Source organism: Trichechus manatus, unplaced genomic scaffold, assembly GCF_000243295.1.
Source record: "Trichechus manatus latirostris isolate Lorelei unplaced genomic scaffold, TriManLat1.0 scaffold00087, whole genome shotgun sequence".
Classification (NCBI taxonomy): domain Eukaryota; kingdom Metazoa; phylum Chordata; class Mammalia; order Sirenia; family Trichechidae; genus Trichechus; species Trichechus manatus.
This window is the reverse complement of record NW_004444023.1, coordinates 4,307,880-4,328,109: the sequence shown is the minus strand read 5'-3', so window position 1 is coordinate 4,328,109 and position 20,230 is coordinate 4,307,880. Positions and strand designations below refer to the sequence as shown.

The 20,230-nt window shown below is 51.6% G+C and overlaps 1 protein-coding gene across 2 annotated transcripts; it reads left to right on the top strand.

The window, feature by feature from the left end:
* The first annotated feature begins 233 nt into the window (after positions 1–233).
* SNRNP70 (small nuclear ribonucleoprotein U1 subunit 70) lies at positions 234–20,047 on the top strand. Of its 2 annotated transcripts, none has more exons than XM_012557126.2 (10): positions 234–425; positions 1,147–1,303; positions 3,202–3,264; positions 3,382–3,436; positions 7,761–7,825; positions 7,992–8,054; positions 9,849–9,930; positions 13,032–13,133; positions 19,052–19,139; positions 19,251–20,047. In XM_012557126.2, exons 2-10 carry the CDS (start codon positions 1,157–1,159, stop codon positions 19,876–19,878), a joined length of 1,293 nt encoding a protein of 430 aa, XP_012412580.1. In that variant the 5' UTR covers positions 234–425; positions 1,147–1,156; the 3' UTR covers positions 19,879–20,047. The 2 variants fall into 2 exon arrangements, with proteins under 2 accessions (XP_012412580.1, XP_004381723.1); XM_004381666.2 differs by having other exon boundaries at positions 19,224–20,047.
* The last annotated feature ends 183 nt before the right edge of the window (positions 20,048–20,230 follow it).

Sequence of the window (20,230 nt, the reverse complement as noted above, 5' to 3'; positions counted from 1 at the left end):
GGTAAGAAGTCTCGCGGAAGGAGACGCGAGGTGGGCGGTGGCAGGTACGATGCGCGTGCGCAGTGCGGCCACCAGCCGGTAGGGCAAAGGAATTTAAGGCGCCCGTAAGCGGGGCAGTCATGTCGCGCATGCGCCTTTCCCGCAGCGGGGGCCAGACCCTTGTATATGGGTTGTCCGCGCGTTGCGCGGCGCGTGCGCAGTGAGGCCGGCGGAGGGATCTGATTCGAGTCGCACCCCCTATCCCCCTTCGCGAGCCGAGGCCGCGCGGGTTTGTGAGCAGCGGCGTGTTCGCGCGCTGGGCCGGCGGAGGGGGCGTACGGACGCCGCCGCCGCTGGAGTCTAAGCTAGAGCAAGAGTCTCTGTCGCTGAGGGGCCGCCGCGAGCCCCCGAACCGACGCCAGGCCGAGGAGGGCGCCGCGCGGCGGGTAAGTGTGGTTGGCCTTACCGGGAACGGGACCGCTACCCATAAGCCCCTGCGGTGGGCCTCAGCCCCTCACCCCGCTCTCCCATCACAGCACTTTTCTTTTCTGCGACTCTTACCCAGGGTGCTTGGAGCGCTCAGGCCCTCTTCGCGCAGCCCCCCGCGGTCCCTTACCCACAAGCCCTTGCGGTGCGTTGCATTTTCTTTGCCTATTAGTGGAGTCTCGACCCTTACCCACAGTTCCTTTCGCCAGGGGTGGGGGCGCCCAGACGTATTACCCACAAACCTTTGCCTCGCGGGGTTTGCTGCTTACGAGCCTCTGACCCCTTCATCGGAGTCTTCGATCCCCGTCCCATTACGCGTTTTCCAAGGTACGTGGGACCGCCAACTGCACTGTTCTGGGACTCAGGATCCTTGATTGTCTCCCTAACCCCCCAGGGAGCCTTTCAAAACCACGTCTCTTTGCTCAGAATTCAGACTTCTGTACTCAGAAACCGTTTATAGTCTTTGTTTCCTTTACAGGCCTCCCCAGCCCCCCCCCCCCGAACATCCTTTCTCTTTCAGGTTTACCCTTTTCGCCTGTGACATAGGGTCACTCTGCCCGTGCAGAGCCTGTTTTAACACTGAGATTTCACTCCTATTTTTCTCTTTTTCTTGGGAGCCAAGGGATGATAGGGGATCCATCTCAGCCAACCCACCGTAACTGGTTCTGGTTCTGTCTTCAGACTTGGCAAGATGACCCAGTTCCTGCCGCCCAACCTTCTGGCCCTGTTTGCCCCCCGGGACCCCATTCCATACCTGCCACCCCTGGAGAAACTGCCACATGAAAAACACCATAATCAACCTTACTGTGGCATTGCACCCTACATCCGAGAGTTTGAGGTGAGTGCACTGAGTGAATGAGGAGTGGGTTGAGTTTTGGAGTCCAGTTTTTGGCCATTTTCTTGCTGTGATTTAGGTAGGTGACTTATTCTTTCTGACTCTCAGTTTCTGTGTGTTAAATGGGATTGATAGTACATCTATTGTAGGGTTAAGCTGAAGGAATACAGGTGGTATAATGGTTAAGTAGTTGTCTGCTAACTGAAAGGTTGATGGTTCCAACCTTCCCAGCAGTTCTGCAGGAGAAAGACCTGGTGATCTGCTTTCCTAAAGATTACAGCCTAGGAAGCCCTATGGGGCAGTTCTCTGTCACACAGGGTCACTAATTGACTTGCCGGCTCCTAAAACAAGGTTAATTCTGAAAATTCAGTGAGTAGCAGTTTGGGATTCAGATTCTAGAGTCAGGGAAGACTTGGTATCAGCTCTGTGACTCTTTGGCAAGTGGTATATTCTTTTAATGTCTAGATCTTCTTATCTTTAGTAAGATATTGTGAGACTGATGGAGATTTAAATGTTAGAATTAGTGTCACAGATTTTGGCCGATCAGTCAGTAAATGTCAGTGTATGCGATCACATTTACTGTTTTTAATCGTTGACGGGATGATGTTCACGCAGGGTCTGCCCAATGTACTCGAGTACTTAAGGCCGTAGACTTGGGAATTTCAGCTCTGCATCTGCAGGGTAACCATGAACACGTGACTGGATCTCAGGTTTTTCATTCGTAAAACTGGGATAACAGTACCCATCTCTCGAGGTGTATTGGAGCATGCTTGAGAAATGGTGGTGCACAGCCAGAAGTCCTAGAGGAAAGTTCTGGCATCAGGTGATTGGGCAGGGGATTCTCCTCCATGTGGGGAAAGGGTGGCAGGAGTTGCAAGGCAGAGATTAGTAGCAACGTAACAGTAGAAGGTTGAGTCTTTAGTAGGATTTGCCATCTTCAGTGAATGGTACTTTGGAAATGTTATTAGCCAATTAAACTAATTTGAGTGGGTGCAAGCCTGTGGCACCCTTTGGTGATGCAAGTCATGTGCCTTTGCCTAATGAGTGGTTGGTGAGACCTGGCCCTCAGATGATTCCAGTTGCCTGCTTCTGAGTGCTGCATGATCTGCTCCTTTTGTTTGAGGCCTGGCCCCAGTTCCTCAGCCCTCATGAGGATGGGCCCTCCCATCCGTCTGCAGGGTGTTCTCTGGCCCTCTGTTCACGACAGAGTGGTATTTGGGGGTTGTGAGAAGCAGGATGTTCCCTAAAGGAAGATTAGAGCCTTTGATAATCCATTTTTTAGTTAGATGTCATGTTATGCTAATGCTCCTTAAACTATTTTCTATGGTGAAGGACAAGTTTTTTTGTGTTTTTTTTTTTTTAATTTTCAATCTGCTGCAGGTTGATACTTCTGGTAAATATAATAGAGTTATTATTTTTTTTTCTGCAATTTATTTATTGTGGAAAAAATACATATGTAACAAAATATTTATGTTTTCAATCTATCGTATATATGTAATTTGGCAATACTAATTACATTCACTGTGTTGTGCAATCATCAGCACTGTCCATTTCCAAATTTTTTATCATCTTTATCTTGTAATTTGCACGTTAAAGACACACACACAGAATACAAAACCACATAGTGTATCGTTAGGTTCTACAAGCATAAAACTGCCCTGTCAGATTGTTGTAGAAGTTTCTTAATCCATGTACCTGATTTTTATGTTTCTTTCGTCACCACCAGCGAGCCTGTGGACCACGTGTGGCTCTATGCCACTCCCTGCCTCCACTGTGGCACGTGAACTGTTCATCCTTGTTTGCATAGGTGGGGAGGAGCTGAGATCCTCATTATCTTGGTGGGTGTTCCTTGTCGTTTTCCCTAGTTCCTCCCACCCTGTCACCTCTCTCCTTGTTTCCAGGACCCTCGAGATGCCCCTCCCCCTACTCGTGCAGAAACCCGGGAGGAACGCATGGAGAGGAAGGTATGTGATTGTTGCTTCCTGGTCTCACTTCCTTTTTGCCATGTTTTCCAGGATGGTCCCTGACTTGGGGCACTTTGGTCTGCATTCACTTTTCCATCCTCCCTTTTCTCCCAACAGAGACGAGAAAAGATTGAGCGGCGACAGCAGGAAGTGGAGACGGAGCTAAAAATGTGTAAGACTCTCATTCCTCTGCTCACCCTGTCCTCCCCACATCTTGTGTTCCTCTTCCTGAGGTCAAACCTTCCCCCTGCTCTCCAGAAGTCCTGTTTAGGGGAAGCGGTGTTGATAGTTCACTAATTTAAGTCCCACAATTTGCCAAGCACTGTGTTTGGTTTAGGCCTTGAAGCGGGAGAACGTAGGGGAAGGTTGGCAGGAAGGGTGAGCACTGGTACCTGGTCTGGGAGTACATCTGGTGGGACTAACACGCCTGCCCAGCTGGGTCTCGAAGGCTGTGGCAGTGAGGTGCAGCTTGCGAACTGGTCCCAGCTCCACCCCCACTTCCTTACCCTTGGACTGGGGACGTGCCATCCCTTCCGGGTAGAGGAGGAAGTGGCGGAATATATTGTACATTGTAGTCAAGTCAACCTACCTCACAGGAGGATCAGCTACCAACCCCAGTTGGTCCTTTATTGTCAGAGCTAGGGCTTGGTCATTAGAAGAGCTGGATTTTGTCACCTACCGCTGTGGGGCTGTGATCAGTGTCTTCGTGCTGAGCCACGTTCTGTGGAGTGGCAGATTTCCTTGGGGAAGATGCCTGGCAGGGGCATCTAGGTGTAAGCTCTCTGAGCTCGGACTCACGTACAACTGCCTTGATGTCCTTTATGGATGTCTCAAAGACATTTCAGATTCAGGTTCCAAACCCCAGTCAGCATCTCTCCTCCAGCCTGGTCTTCTTAGGGTGTTACCCTCACCTGGGACATGGCCCCGCCACTCATCTTACCGTGCAAGTTGTGACCTCAGCTTTGCAACCCAGTTTAACGGAGCCCTGGTGGCGCAGTGGTTAAGAGCTACAGTTGCCAACCAGCAGGTTAGCAGTTCAGATCCACCAGCCACTCCTTGGAAACCCTGTGGGACAATTCTACTCTGTTCTAAAGAGTCGATAATGAGTTGGAATCGACTTGATGGCGGTGAGTTTGGTTTGGGTCTTGTTTTTAACATTCTTTTTATTCTTTGTGCCAACTTGTCACCAAGGCCTGTCCTGTTACTCTGTAAATGTCACAAGTCTGACTCTTATGTCTACCACAATTCAGGTCATCACTTGCCTGGACAACACAGTGTCAGTCTAATTTGCTTATGTAGTCCACCGCCAATCCAGTCCATGTGGATCTTTTTCAAGTACAGTTGACTGTTAGTTCGGCTGCTAGCGGCTTCCTTTTGCTCTCAGCATAAAGGCCAGAGCCCTCCCCTGCCTACTATTCCAGCCTTTTCCAGCTTCTAGCGGCAGGCCGCCTGCATTCCTTGGCTCATGGTCCCTTCCCCATCTTCAAAGCACATCACTCCAACCTTTGCTTCCTTCATTCCATCTCTTTCTCTTGCCTTTTACCTTTCCGCCTCCCTCATAAGGTCTCTCTTGATTACGTTGGGTTTGCCCAGATAACCGAGGATCATCTCCCCGTCTCAAGATGTTTAACTTTATCACGTCTGTAAATTCCTTTTTGCCATGTGAGGTAACATAGTCACGGGTCCCTGGGACTAGGTTATGGACACTTTTCGGGGGCCATGACTGTATCTACCACATGAGGTATCTGTTCTGTTTGCCATGTAACTTTTCCCACACTGATGTTCAGCATGCATAGGTATTCCGTAACCAGAGGGTGCTCTTTTGCATGTTGAGCGTCTCCTTGGTGTTCACCTCTGGGTTCGGGTCATGGTAGTGACCTGACAATGATCACTGTGCTCACAGAGCTCACATTCTGATGGGGGGGGTCTGTCAGCAAGATGGACAAGGAGGTCCTATGTTGTTAGGAGGGCAGTGATGAAAGCAAATGGTGGAATGGTGCGTCCTGACACCAGAAGCCCTACCACAGAGGCCCCACTTCGTACGGGGGCATAGGGAACACTCAGGGAAAGCCTGTTGTGAAGAAAGCGCACTCTTTGTTTAATCCCATTTTCCAAACTTGGAGTAGTTGCTTACGTTCATGCTCAGGGCTGTGAGCAAGTCACTTCTTTCTAAGCCTTGGTTCTCTCCTTTGTGAAACGGGGATGACTCCTGCTGGCAAGGTTGTTGTGAGGATTGGAGAGAGTGCAGGGAAAGCATGAGGTATGAGTGCACCACCAGACCGGGACACTTCAGGGACAGGGCCTGGGCTCTGGCATGCCAGGTGCTGGCGTTGTCTCCAGTCTTAAGGTATAAAGGTGAGTCAGTGTTGGACCACATCTCACTACTATCTTGGTTTTAGCCAGGATTATTGTAATAGTCTTCTCACTGGTTTCCTGTTACACCCTCGCCAGCAGCCAGAGAGACTGTTCAAACCCAAGTCAAAATAACTCTCCTTATGTGCAAAACTTTCCCGTGACTCCTGTCACAGAGTAAAAGCCACTGTAGCGGCTTCAGCACCTCTCTGACCTGGACCTCGCCTCTTTCTGTCCAGCTACAGTGTGCCCAGCCACGCCTCCCCTCCCCCCAGCCCTGCTTGCTCTTGGCTTCTACTCCCTCTGGAATGCTTCTCCCCACATGGCAGGGCTTGTTCCCTTCCTCCTTCAGGCCGTCAGTCAGACGTCAACATCTCAGTGAGGCCTTTCTTGAGCTCTTCATTGAAAATCTACTTCTCTGTCCTGTCTGATAGAACCATGTGATCTACTTACTTGTTGAATGGTTGTCTCCTCCGCTGTGAGCGGGGATCTTCTTTGTCTTGTTCACCGCTGTATCCCGAACACCTGTAACAGCCCCAGGCATGTAATAGGTGCCTGATAGTTAGTTGAGTGAACGAGTGGGAGAGTTCTAGTATAGATGGAGAGATTTGGGCACAGGAAGTTATAGCTCTGAGGGGTGAGGGATGGTCGAGGACTGGGGTGAGCCGAAGGTAGACTTGTCTTTGCAGGCTGCCCTTGGCCTCCAAGTAGTTACGCCCTAAACTAGGGCTCAGGCTTCTGCCTTTTGAGAAGTTCCCTGAAGTTATCTTGAACTTCATTTGCAGCCAGATCCTCTCTCAGGAAACGGGTTGGTCTGTTTATTTCTCTAGCTTCTTAAAACACCTAAAAGTTTCTGCACAGCTAGCGGCCTGGGGCTTCAGGACGGGAGCCTGGGAGCTGTGAATGCATGGACCGCGAGCTCAACAGGGACATAAAGCCTGACTGGCCTCTTGGCTGCTTTGAGACGTCCCTTTTCTATGCCCGTGTTGTTTTCATTTGTAAGGTGGTGTTAAAGAATTTTCAGTATCCACCCTAGTGTGTGGCCATGTATCTGTGTATGCGTTCAAGGTTGTTCCTTTTTTTGTATTCTAGAATTTGAAGGTTCCTTCTGAGAGATAATATGATAGCATGGAAGAAACACCATAAAAAATTTGTTCCGTCAGCTGTGCAGTGGGCAGGAGAAAAGGGATTATCAGGGCCACCAGGCTTAGTGGATGGCGTTTATTCCCAGTCCTGACCCAACAGAATCACCTATGGAGTTGGTTTTTAATAGATTCCTGGCGCCTGTCCTTGGAGATTGTTATTACTCAGTGGGTAGATAGGATAATTACTTGCCTTGTACATCTGAGAGTATGAATTTGATCTGATGTCAGCTTCAGTTTACTTGCTGGGGCACCAGCCCTGGGTTCCTCCCAGAGGCCACAGGCAGAGGGACGAAAGCCAGGCACCTTTGCTCTGCTCCCCACTCCACCCTTACTCATGGTTGCCAGAAGTCAGGTTTTCTTGCTGGTTATAGTTGTAGTCTGTGTCCAGTGGGTGGCAGTGCAGTCCCGTACCGAGGGAGGGCACTCAGCACCCAGGTTGTTTTCTTAAGTCAGTTATAAGACCAAAACCCAAATCTGTTGCTATCGAGTCAATTCCGACTCATAGCGACCCTACAGGACAGAGTAGAACTGTCCTATAGAGTTTCCAAGGAGCGGCTGGTGGATTCGAACTGCCACCCTTTTGGTTAGCAGCCAAGCTCTTAGCCACTGTGCGACTAGGGCTCCCTTAGTTGGTTAGTGGTAGTTAATAATGGGATGGGCTCACACCTGGGAGGCCTGGGCCCTAGTGTATGTAGGTCTTAAACGATCTCCATCCTGTCTGTTTGAAGTCCACCTTCCCCCTCCCATCCTGCATCAGCCTCTAGGCTGCTAGTAAATCTGCCACTCTGGTTAAGGCCAGCTCTGCTTCAGGAAGCAGCTCAGAGTGTTCACTAGCTCACCAACCGTTTTCCTCTAATTGGAGCCTGAAGCTTTTGGTTGGGTGGTTTCCTCCCCAGTCGCATCTTTATCTTTTTGGCTTCTGCCCATCTGTCTGTGGGGATTTGCCTTGCTACCTGACACTGTAGACACCTTCTCACAGATTCTCGTCTTCCCACACAGGGGACCCTCACAATGATCCCAATGCTCAGGGTGATGCCTTCAAGACGCTCTTCGTGGCGAGAGTGGTGAGTCCCCACTCCAAGCCCTGGAGCCCCAGGGAAGCCTGGAGTCCAGACTGCTGCAAGCCAGGGCTCTGGGACCAAGACTAGCAGGCTAGGTCCAGGGGGCGTGTTCAGAGGGCTTTGAGACAGCTTCTGTTTCCTGTGTAATGTCATGTCTGTCTCTTTGCAGAACTATGACACAACAGAATCCAAGCTCCGGAGAGAGTTTGAGGTGTACGGACCCATCAAAAGAGTGAGTGGACCAGGGCAGCGGGTGCTTGGATTCAGAGTGCTGGGGTGAGGAGGGTAGTGCCTGACAAGAAAGACTAGGCTCTTGGCCCAGGAATACTCTTGTCTTCTCAGGGCGTTAGGGGCCCCTGGCCTGGGGTTCAATCCTGCCTGCACATCTATGCCACAGACTTTGTGCAGCACAAGGAGACTAGAAGCAGCGACTGCTGGCTATTGTTTTAGAGCAGGGGAATGCAAACTGCACATTTACTGTTTGTAAATAAAGTTTTCCTGGTACACATCCACGCCCATTTGTGTATGTGTTGTTTGTGGCTGCTTTTGTGCTTTAAGGCAGATTTGAGTAGTTTCAACAGAGATTGGTCTGAAAAGCCACGTAGCGTAAAGTGTTTATTGTCGGCTCTTTACGGGCAATACCTGCTAGTTCTTGTTTTAACTGACGTTTTTTCCTTTTAATTTTAAAGTTGCTTTAATGCCCTGTTCCTTATTTTCTTCATCTCTGAAATGGGAAGATACAGTCTCTCCCTGTGTAGTTGTGGGGGTTTGAGGTCATTGGACACCCAGAGCCAGACATTTATTTAAGGGGCCCACGCCGGCCTGCTCCCGGCACCTGGCTCTCATCATGGTGGATCCCCTGGTGTTTCCTGGCCTCTACTGGAGCTTTGGCTCTGAGGCTGTTCCCAGAGTGTCTTCTGATCCCACTTTGGGTGAGTTTAGAGTCTCAGTTGGATCTGGGAGGCTGCTGGATCCCTGGGTCCAAGCCCTAGGACCACAGGAACTCTGGCCCATGCCCAGTCATGGTAGTCACTCCTGAGCTGGCATAGTCGTGTGACCAGGGAACTGGCCATGCTTTGGGGAGCAGCTCAAAAACTGTCACTTTCCAGAAGCCTCCTGTGGTTCATCTTCACCCCATGTGGCCCCAGAGGGCTCATTTCGACACCCAAGCCGGGTCCATCTCCCCTATCACAGCCTCCTTGGCTCCCCCGCACTCAGGACAGAGGCGCAGTGGCTGCAGTCTGGTGTTCAGGGCCTTTCCTGTCTGGTCTTTGCTCTGCTGCGTGGTCTTACAGACTTCCACTCATGCCTATGTTCCCTGGTTGCCATCCCCATGGGAGGACTCATCCTTAGAATACACCATGCTCGGGAGCCTCCCCGGCTTTGCACATTCCGTATTTTGTATCTGGTTACGGTCTTTCTTCCTTCTCTTTATCCTGGAACTCCCGTTCCGTTTTGGTGCTCAACCCTGCCTCTGTTCTCACAGCTCCGTGTGTTCCCTGATTCCGCATGTACTTCCTCCAGTGGCCCTTCCTTGCTTAAAACCCTTCTTAGCTCCCCAGAGGATGCGTGCCTGCACCTGGCACTGAGGGCTCCTGGTGGCTGGCCCTGCCCACCTGGCCTCATCTCCTGAGGGTCTCCCGTTGTCAGAATCCACTCCAGCAACCTTGAGCAGAACCCCGGCCTCCTGCCCTGTTCCCCGAGCGTTTGGACCTTTAAAGTTACTGCAGCTTCAGCTGACAAGCTACACTTCCTGTCACCCTGGCAGTTCCCTTGGCCATCCCTGTTGGTTGGTTGAGTCTTAGCTTGAGTGTCGTGCTCTTCAGGAAGTCTTCTTGGACCCTCTGAACCAGGGTGGGCTGCTTTTCCAGTTTCCACTGTGCTGTTTGCTGCTGCCATTAGCGCCTAAATCACTCAGCTCTAGAGGGGCTGAGCGGTGTCTCTGTCACTGGCCCATGGGCTGTGTCGCTGGCAGACTGAGGTCTCCCTGTGTCAAAGGCTAACTTCTGCTGCCCTCCACCCACAGATACACATGGTCTACAGCAAGCGGTCAGGGAAGCCCCGCGGCTACGCCTTCATCGAGTACGAGCACGAGCGGGACATGCACTGTAAGTACTGCCCCGTGCCCTTCTGTTACCCTCTCACCTCTCTGCTGCCCCAGCCCTTCCTGGTCGTTTGTCCTCATCCCCACCTTGCCAGCCCTGACATTAGCAGTATCTTTTCTTCTTCTCCTCCTGTTTCTGATATATCTTTTTTTTTAAATATATATATGTGTGTGTGTGTGTTTTTTTAAAAACAAAAACCAAAACCCCCCACAACGTGTGTGTGTGTGTGAACCCGGGGAGGTAAGTGTCACACGTTGAACCTCAGGGGCACGGAGGGAACTGAGTGGGGGCTGAGGCAAGCTGGAGGTAGGGGGAGGGGTTGGATTTTCGGGGAACCTCTCTCCCCATTATCCCACCCCACCAGAGTTGTGGGCGGCCAGGTTGGATTGAGGATTGTCCTTTGAACCTGCCCTCGCCTTCTCGCAGCAGAGCTGGGCCTGGGCCACCTGACCCTCCACCTCCCCCCAGCCCCCACCCTGTTCCTTAGCGGGCAGTGGGATGGTGGGATGGGCGTACTCAGCGCCTGCCCCTACATCTCCAAAGCCCCCTTTGAGGCTGCGGCGGCATCCACAGGGGCAGGGATGGGTGGGTGGGGCGGGCAGGGCTGCGGCGTGTCCAGGGGCCGCCGTATTAATTGACTGTTCTTATTGTCACTGCAGCCACCACGCAGCTGGCTTGCAGCTGATGCTTACGCTCCCCTTACAACATCTCAGTGTATGGTTGGTATAAGGGTTTGTATCATGGGTAAGATCACTCAGCACCGCACACCAGCCCAGCTTAGCCAGGCAGCTCAGGAGCAGTGAGGCATCCCTCCCCCCCAGCCACCCCTCGACTCCCTGCACCCAGAGCCCTTTCCTCATTTGGGTGCCCTTGGCCCCTCCTGCCCTCAGATCCACACGCTGCCCAATAATCTTGCCGATCCCAGGAGGGAAGAATGAACCCTGATGGGAAAGGCATTTGGTCTCTAGTTGGGCTTCAACCAACCCCTTACCTACTTGGCTTCCTCACATCAGCAGCAAGGTGGCGGGAACACTGAAATGAGTGCGCGAGGGCCAGGGCTCCACGTGGAACCCTTCAGCCCTTCGCTGCTCGCCTCCTAGGCCTTCTGTGGGGCTGTCACTGTGGTGGCCCTGGGGAATGTTTTTGGCTGCTAGGTTCAGGGTACTCTGTCCTTTTCCTGTCTTCTTATTGTTGAGGCCTCCCGAGGGGCTGGCGGTAGTGCCCAGCTGCTCCCCGAGGTGCATGAAATTGGGGACTGGGGTGTGGGGGCGGTGGTCAGGAGGTAGGCTGGAAGCAGCTTGAGGTGCTGTGGACTTTCACTCAAAATCCTTCCATTGTCTAGAGACTTAGCGAGGGAAAGAGAGAGAGAGAAGCCTGGAGGTACACACGTCACGTTTTTTCTTTGTTGTTACTCCCGGGTTGGGCTTCTGGGGTTTGGGACACGATCCAGAGCAGGGTTCCTTGGCTTGACTGTGGTCCCCGACCTGAACGCCTTCCCCCAGCCCCTCTTCTGGGCTCAGGGGCCAAGTGGCCCCTCTTCCCTGACCTCGGGCAGCACTCTGTCCTCTGGACCCCGAGCCTCTGTGTGCCAGCCTTAGGGCCGAGGCAGCTGGGGGAGAATTATCCCATGGACGAAGGGGTGGGATGTGTGCCTAGTGCCGCTGGGATGTGGCTGGGAACAGGCGAGGGCTGGCAGCTTTTCTGAGGCTTCGCCAGCCTTCTGTTTAATATAAATACGGTAGTCCCAGGGCTGCCCAGCTCCCGGGATTTGATGTGACTCCTTTCCCTGCCCTGTCATTTCTCTGGGGCCCACCACCTCCTCCGCCTGTCTCCAGGTGCTGTGAGAGGTAGGGCTTTCCTCCCCTCTTCCTGGCTCCCTAGAGCCCCCACTTCCCCTCCCTGTAGCTTTAGCTGACCCCATGGTGGTGGGTGTGGGGTCTGTGCGCGTGCTCAGGTAAGCTTGGGGGCTCCAGGTAAGCGGTCCCGTGTCCCCCCCGGGAAGCCCGCCTCCTCGCCAGGCCCCCAGGAGTTGCCGAGCCCCCCCTACCCCGCTCGGTTTGGACACCCGCAAGGCCGGCATCGGTAAATGGCACCTTTTTCTCTTCCTCTGGTTGTTATGGGGGGAGCGGGCTGGGGCGGGGCAGGGTATTGTGGTTGGTTGAGAACCCCCCCCCCCAGGCCAGGGCGAGGGGGTGGGGAGCAAGGACTTTTTCGGCCTTCAGGACTGCCCACCTGATTACAGGCCTGGGAACTGGGGCGCCCTGCCCAAGAGCAGGCAAATGCCTCTTTCCCTCATCTCCTCCTCTACCCACCCTTCCCTGAGGCGCTCAGGTGGGGTACACTCCCAGCTTGCATTGAGCTGGGGGTGTGGAGGGAGAGAGGACGGGGCGGGCGGGGCAGCAGGGTCAGTCGTCTCAGGTAAGGCAGGAGTTTCAGCAGCACCGCACGTCTCCCAGGTCTCCCCCCACTGTCCTCCCCTCCCCTGCTGCGGGGGCCCCTCCAGGCCCCCCAGGAGTGCTATAACCACCTTTCTGCTCCCTGCCATTGGGAGGATTTCTCCCACTCCCTTCTGGTTCATTTTCTGTTCTTATGTCTGTTCTGATTACCCCCATGCTCACTCTCTCCCCCAAAGAAAAACAGAGTAAACGGTGGTAGCTGGGGTGCGGAGCGGCCGCCGGCCTCCTGCCCCGGCATAATGGTTAGGGTGCATGCCTGGGTTGTGGAGGAGCCCCCTGGGGGCCCCACACAGAGTCCAGCATTAAGTTAACCTCCAATTTCTTTGCAGCGACTTTGGCCACCCTGACAGGAGGGGGCTGCTCTGTCACGGAGTCGGAAGGGCTGGGAACCAGGGGGCTAGGGTTGGGAGTGAAGGTCTTACCCCCCCAATAGTGATTGGGGGGTGATGAGGAAATACATGAGATGGAGCAGGCCCCTCACTGGGCTGGGAGAGGGTTGTTTGGCTGTCAGTTGCCTGGCTGGCTGGTGGGCGTGAGTGAGTGTGTGTTGATGGGGATGGGATGGGGATGTGGCCGAGCAGGGCCCTGTCCTGACTAGAGGACCCTCTGGGGACTCCTCCCCCTCCCCCCTTCCCACGTCTGTTGCAGCCGCTTACAAGCACGCAGACGGCAAGAAGATCGATGGCAGGAGGGTCCTTGTGGATGTGGAGAGGGGCCGAACCGTGAAGGGCTGGCGGCCCCGGAGGCTGGGTGAGTGGATCCTGCCCCATGGGGCCTCGGGGCTGCCTCTTATCTCTCTCTCCTGCTCTCTGGCTTTCTTGTCTTCCTCTCTCTTTGCTGTGGCTGCTTGCACCACTCTCTGTCTCTTCTGCCCGTCTGCTCGTTGCTGTCATGTTCCTGGTGACAGGCTTCTCATTCGGTGTTACTGATTTGCATTGGCATGGAGATTCTAGCCCGGGATCAAATGCTGGCTTGAGTGCTCACCAGTTGGCTGATCTTCCCCCATGCTGCATCGTTTTCCTCATTTTGCAAAGTGGGAGTCACCTCACAGAATCCACTGATGCCCAGTCAGGAGCAGGGTGCATGGTGGGGCTTGTTAGTGTTACTCTGATCGTCTTGGGCCATTCCCTTGCTCCGACTTATTTTGTCGTTTCGTTGGCTGATTCAGGAAATAGTTGATCACCAGCTGTGTCAGGCTCCAGTCCAGACCTGGGCCGTCTCGCCCTCAGCCTCCCACATCATTTCCCCTCACTGGCTGTTTCTCAAATCGCCATTCACTGTCTCAGTCAAGGCCAGTTTGGTTACAAGTATCCAAAATAGATTTGAGCTTCTTGCAGCATAAACTGGACTTACTAACTCATAATTGTAGGCATCCTGGGGCCCAAAGGCCTGTGCTGCTGGACCTTAAAATTCTCCAGAGCTGGGGCCCCACCCTCTGCCGCGTTTGCTGTCTGACAGGTCTCTTCTGTGTCTCCTTGCGCTGCTCTGTGTGGCTTTCCACACAATTTCCTGCTTTACGCTCAGCCCTGGCTGTGTCCTAAGTTTTGGGGGTGTGTTTGTGGGGTATGCTTGGCTCAGCCTGGGGCCTGGGCCTGAGGTCTCATCCACACATACCCACCAAGGGTCCCCGTCTGCAAGGGTGATGGCAGTTCTCAGAGAAGATGGTCTTCCCTGGGCAGATGCTCTGCTCTTACTCCAGCTGCCAGCCCTCCATTCGCACCATTGGTTTGCCTTGCTGGGTGGACGACCTGCTCATTGCTGAGTTTTTGAACTTCGTAAACGTGTTTTTGTCACTCTCGCTGGCTTTGCCGGGGTGATGGGAGTTCTTTTTTAAAAATTTTAACAGAATAATTGCCGTTTCAACATTCTTCACAGGTGCAGTTTAGTAATGTGAACTTAAGGTGTTCGTCATGTTATTCAACCATCACCCGTATCCATTGCCAAATTTTCCCCTCGGTTCTTGAGAGTCTGTTTTTCTTGTTGGAGGGCAGTGGTGGTTCAGTGGTAGAATTCTCACCTTCAATGCTGGAAACTCACGTTCAATTCCCAGTCCGTACCCCTCATACACAGCCACCAACCATCTGTCAGTGGAGGCTTGGGTGTGGCTGATACTGAACAGGTTTCAGTGGAGCTTCCAGACTAAGTTGGTCTAGGTAGAAAGGTGTGGTGATCTACTTCTGAAAAATCAGCCAGTGAAAACCCTGTGCATCACAACAGTCTGATCCACAACTGATCAGGGGGATGGCGCAGGACCAGGCAGTGTTTTGTTCCGTTGTGCATGGGGTCGCCATGGGTGGGGACTGACTAGATGGCAGCTAACAACAGCATTCTTGTTGCAGTGGTAGCAACCTGGAATCCCAGAATCCTCTAGTTCAATGGGCTTTCAACCCTTTTTTTTTTTTTTGGTGGTGAAAACATACACATGAAAATATTCACCAACACAACTTGCATATTTCCAACTCAGTGCTTTTTTCTTTTTTTAAAGTTTAATGAGTGTCGTTTATTTATTTTATTGTGTTTTAAGTGGAAGTTTACAGTTCAAGTTAATTTCTCATACAAAAATTTATACACACATTGTTATGTGATCCTAGTTGCTATCCCTGTACTGTGACAGCATACGCCTCCTTTCCACCCGAGATTTCCCATGTCCATTCAACCAGCTCCTGATCCTCTCTGCCTTCTCATCTCACCTCCGAACAGAAGCTGCCCATTTAGTCTCATTACATGATCTAAGAAGCACTCTGTGTCTTATAGTCCAGTCTAATTAATCTATGTCTGAAGACCAACTCATTTTTTTTTTTTTAAAGTAAAGTTAGCTTTATTACATCCAACATCCTGTTCTGAAAAGAAGTACAAACCAGATGTTAACATTTAGAACATAGAGAAGAGTCGTTTAAATCAACATTAAATTACAGGCAGTCCCCAGGTTACGAACAAGATCATTTCCTGAGTGTGTTCTTAAGAATCTGTAAGTAAGTCGGAACAGGTGCACACAGTTTTTATTTAGCCTTGTTTAATGCACGGGAGCCCTGGTGCACAGCAGTTAAGAGCTCGGCTGCTAACCGAAAGATCGGCATTCGAATCCACCAGCTGCGCCCCAGAAACGCTTTGGGTAGTTCCAGGGCCGCTGTGAGTCAGAATCGATCCAACAGCAGCAGGTTAGTCCAAGAAGGAGCCTTGGTGGTGCGGTGGTTAAGAGCCTGGCTGCTAAGCAAAAGGTTGGCAGTTTGAATCTACCAATTGCTCCTTGGTAACCCTGTGGGGCATTTCTACTCCGTCCTGTAGGATCGCTGTGAGTCAGAATTGACTCATGGCAACAGGTTTGGTTTTGGTTTAGTGTAAGAAAAGGCTTGAAGCTTTTTCGGTGATTTGAAAGTGGCATGTGCAGCAAGTGAAGGTGATTTTGATAAAGAATTTGCTATGAGTTCAAATAGTTTGTTGTTGGGTTAAATGTTTTCAAAGTGAGGGCAAGTTTATATAACATTCAAGGGCAATTACAAGTCGTCTGTAAGTTGGGCATTAGTAACCCAGGGACTCCCTGTACTAACATACAAACGAGGGCTTCAAAAATTGTGACAAACGTTTTTCTCCTATGTATATAAAATTTTTTTCCTCTGATCTTCTACAACATGTACATGAATTATTACATATTCCAAAACTAGTGAAGTTGATGAGATGAAATTTAAGGTTAACATGACTGTCATTATTTAGAAAAGGATAAATCATTTAAGAAGAAGATCTTATTTCTAGGTTTCCTAAAAACCTCAGTCCTAGAGGGGACAGGGCTCCCTGGGGACTTGTGACACATAGGGTTTTTACTGGCTAATTTTCAGAAATAGTTTGCTAGGCTTTCCTAATCATCATAGCAGCCCACAAGCCTCCACTGACAGACAGATGGCAGCTGCGCATGAGGTGCACTGGCTGGGAACTGAACCCAGATCCCTGGATGGAAGGGGAGAACTCTGCCACTGAATCACCACTGCCCCCAAGGTAGCTTTAGACAGAGAGTATTAACTGGAGACCTGGCTGCTTCTGAAGCTCTTGCTCTTGAAATTTGTCGGTTTCAGCTGATGGCAAGACTGACCCTCGCCCACATGTAGGAACATGATGAGTGTTCCTTACTTAGAATGTTCCCTTCGAATAGTTCAGTGTTTTACCAGACTGCATTTTTAAACACTCATCCCATCTCCAGAAATAAAAAGGAAAGAGCATAGAATTAATTTTATTCTGTATATAAGCAAATTAGGCCCAAATAGCTGAAAACCGTATAGTTAAAGCAGAGAGTTATGTCTAATTTAGGGTCATTGGTGGTTCAGTGGAAGAACTCCTGCCTCTCACGTGGGAGACCTGGGTTCTATTCCAGCCACTGCATCCCATTCACAGCCACCACCCATCTGCCAGTGGAGGCCTGTGTGCCACTGCGATGCTGAACAGGTTTCCGCACAGCTTCCAGACTAGGACAAACTGAGAAGAAAGGCCTGGCGATGTACCTCATAGATCAGGCAGTGAAAACCGTATGGATCACAATAGTCCGATCCCCAGTGCATCATGGGGATGGTGCAGGTCCAGACAGCCCAACTCATACTTTTTGATGGTAATATTTATCAGGTGAACTTGACCCGATACTCATGTGAAAAAACACGTAACCAAGAGTTTATGTAACAGTAATTTTTTTTTTTATATGTAGTGCATATCACCATTTTATAGTCTGCTGTTTTATTTTTTAATATGCTGGCTGCTACCCACCAAATCGATGACCTTGACCATTGGTGGGACTTGACCTGAAAATTGAAAACACTGGTCTGCCTTGTATCTGTGACACTTCCAAGTGCTTGGTCAGTTTGTTCTTCTTGGGTGTCTTTGAGTCAATTCTGATTCTTAGCAATCCCATGTGACAGAGTAGAACTGTCCCATATGGTTTTTTAGTTTGTAATCTTTTTGGGAGGGTGCCCTGGTGGTGCAGTGGTTAAGCACTAGGCTGCTAACCGAATGGTCAGTGGTTTGAACCCACCAACTGCTTCACGTAAAGATTTACAGCTTTGGGAACCCAGTGGGGCAGTTCTATCTACCCTGTCCTGTAGGGTCACCATGAATCAGAATCGACTTGATAGTAGTGGGTTTGTTTTTAGTTTGAATCTTTATGGAAGTAGATCACCAGGTATTTCTCCCGCAGAGCCATTGGGTGTGTTCTAACCACCAACCTTTCAGGTAGCAGCCAAGTGCTTAACCACTGTGCCAATAGGGATCTTTGCCAGGTCAATTGCCCACTCCCTCTTTGAATGTTTCTAGACTGGTCACAGGAGCCCTGGTGGTGCAGTGTTTAAACGCTTGGCTGCTAACTGCAAGGTCAGTAGTTTGAACCTACCAGCTGCTCTGTGGGAGAAAGATTTGGCAGTTTGCTTTCATAAAGATTATGGCTTTGGAAACCCTATGGGGCAGTTCTGCTCTGTCCTATAGGGTTACTATGAGTCAGAATTGACTCCACGGGAAGGGGTTATTTTTATACTAGTCACGGGCATCCAGGCAGGCTCTTTGGTTTTTCACGTCATTGTTAGAAGTTATTCTTCCTGTGGAACCCAAATCTGCGTGACTGGCGCTTTCTTCTTAGCATGGGTCATGGGGGAGTGCTGGAGAGGTGGGTGCTGGAGTCAGGTGGGAGGTGTGGCCCAGCTCTGCACCTTCTTCCCCAAAGCACCTTTGGCAAGTGACTTCATCTGTAGAATGTGAATGTCATCTGCCCGTTAGGGTAATTCATTGAGTCATGTGACAACTACATATTCACTTCTGTGTGCCGGATGCTCTATGTGCTGGTCACCGTGAGCAAAAGCAGACATAGTCCCTACTTTTGTGGTGCATTACAGCCTGGTGGTTGAGGCAGGTATTCATGAGTTTGTACAAACAAATATAAAACTTGTAACCCCAGTAAGTTCTGGGAAGGAGCTGCTTGTGGTACTGTGAAGATATGGTGGAAGATTGACTTGGTCTGGTTGGTGAGGGAAGGCTTTCTGAGGAAGTGATGTTTGGGCCAACGTGAAAGGTGAGTCGGAGCTGAGGATCATTCCAGGGGAAGGGGTGATTGATTGCACAAGAACTGGGGCAGGAAGGAGGTGGAGAGTATGAGGAGATTGAAAAGTGCTGAGGACATAAAATGCCAAGGGTCCTTGGTTGGAAGGATGGGCTGGGGCCAGCTCTTGTAGCCAGTTTGTAAGGAGTTTGGACTTGCAGACCACATCTTCAACTGGAAAAATCAGTGTGGCTCCACGTCTGTGTGAGGCTGAGGGTGACTCGGAGGCTGAGTAACGGTGAATAAAGCTCTCACTTCGCCTAGTCCCAGTGAAGCACTTGATGGGTGCAGCATCGTTATTCCTTATCCCTTCTTGCTTTTGATGTGGCAGTGTAGCTAAGGATATGCACTTTGGAGTCAAACTAGGATTCTAATTACAGTTGTTTCCCAACTAGTACCTTGTAAAATTCATGTAATCTCTATAAAATGTGGTTATCGTGTTAGAAGAGAATCCACACAAAATGATCAACACAGGACTTGGCCCACAGAGACGCCGAGCAGCGGTGGTTGGCTTCCTTCCATCTCTCTTGAATACTCCTCATTTCCACTCCTTCAGTGCCCTGCCGCTGCCCAGACTGACCCTCTTTTCGCGCCCCTCCCCCAGGAGGTGGCCTAGGTGGTACCAGAAGAGGTGGGGCTGATGTGAACATCCGGCATTCAGGCCGTGACGATACATCCCGCTATGATGAGAGGTAAGAATCGGGCACCCGGTTTCCTGGGATGGGGGGTGGTGACATGGGGGAGCCCTGCCGCAAACCTCTGCCCACCTCATCCAGGCCCGGCCCCTCCCCGCTTCCCCACAGGGACCGGGACCGGGACCGCGAGCGGGAGCGCAGAGAGCGGAGCCGGGAGCGAGACAAGGAACGGGAACGGCGACGCTCCCGCTCTCGGGACCGGCGGCGGCGCTCACGGAGTCGCGACAAGGAGGAGCGGCGGCGCTCCAGGGAGCGTAGCAAGGACAAGGACCGTGAACGGAAGCGGCGAAGCAGCCGGAGCCGTGAGCGAGCACGGCGGGAGCGGGAGCGCAAGGAGGAGCTGCGCGGGGGCGGAGGCGGGGGCGACATTGCGGAGCCCTCTGAGGCTGGCGATGCACCTCCTGATGACGGGCCTCCTGGAGAGCTTGGTCCTGATGGCCCCGATGGTCCAGAGGAGAAGGGCAGGGATCGCGACCGGGAACGACGGCGGAGCCACCGGAGCGAGCGGGAGCGGCGCCGGGACCGGGACCGGGACCGGGACCGCGAGCACAAGCGGGGAGAGCGGGGTGGTGAGCGGGGCAGGGATGAGGCCCGAGGTGGGGGTGGTGGTGGTGGCCAGGACAACGGGCTGGAGGGTCTGGGCAATGACGGTCGAGACATGTATATGGAGTCTGAGGGGGGCGACGGATACCTGGCTCCAGAGAACGGGTATTTGATGGAGGCTGCACCAGAGTGAAGAATTCTCTCCACCTATTTTGTTTGGACGTGTTCCTAGCCACCCCCTGCTGTCATCCTCTTTCCACCTCCCTATTGGCTACTTAAGTTTGCCAACCAAGGGTAAGGGTTTCATCATTTGTTCTGGCCCCTTGGGTTTAAAAATAAAGTTAATTTCCTGTTGATAGTGGCCATCTTGGTTTCTTCTAGGCCACTGTTGGTAATGCCTTTTCTAGAAGGCTGTCATCTGAGTTTTGATAACCCTACTTTATCCTTTCTAGAGTATTCTTGGAATTGGGCTTTATGACCTAAGTCTGAGGCTACCCCCAATAGAGCAAAACTGCTTGAAACAGGATGAGGAAGCCTTTCATAAG

Excerpts from the sequence above, each read along its gene's own strand:
- SNRNP70 (XM_004381666.2), top strand. The coding sequence starts at position 1,157 with ATGACCCAGTTCCTGCCGCCCAACCTTCTGGCCCTGTTTGCCCCCCGG. Across the intron at positions 3,265-3,381 it reads AGGAACGCATGGAGAGGAAG|AGACGAGAAAAGATTGAGCG; the intron begins GTATGTGATTGT and ends TTCTCCCAACAG. Across the intron at positions 8,055-9,848 it reads TGTACGGACCCATCAAAAGA|ATACACATGGTCTACAGCAA; the intron begins GTGAGTGGACCA and ends CTCCACCCACAG.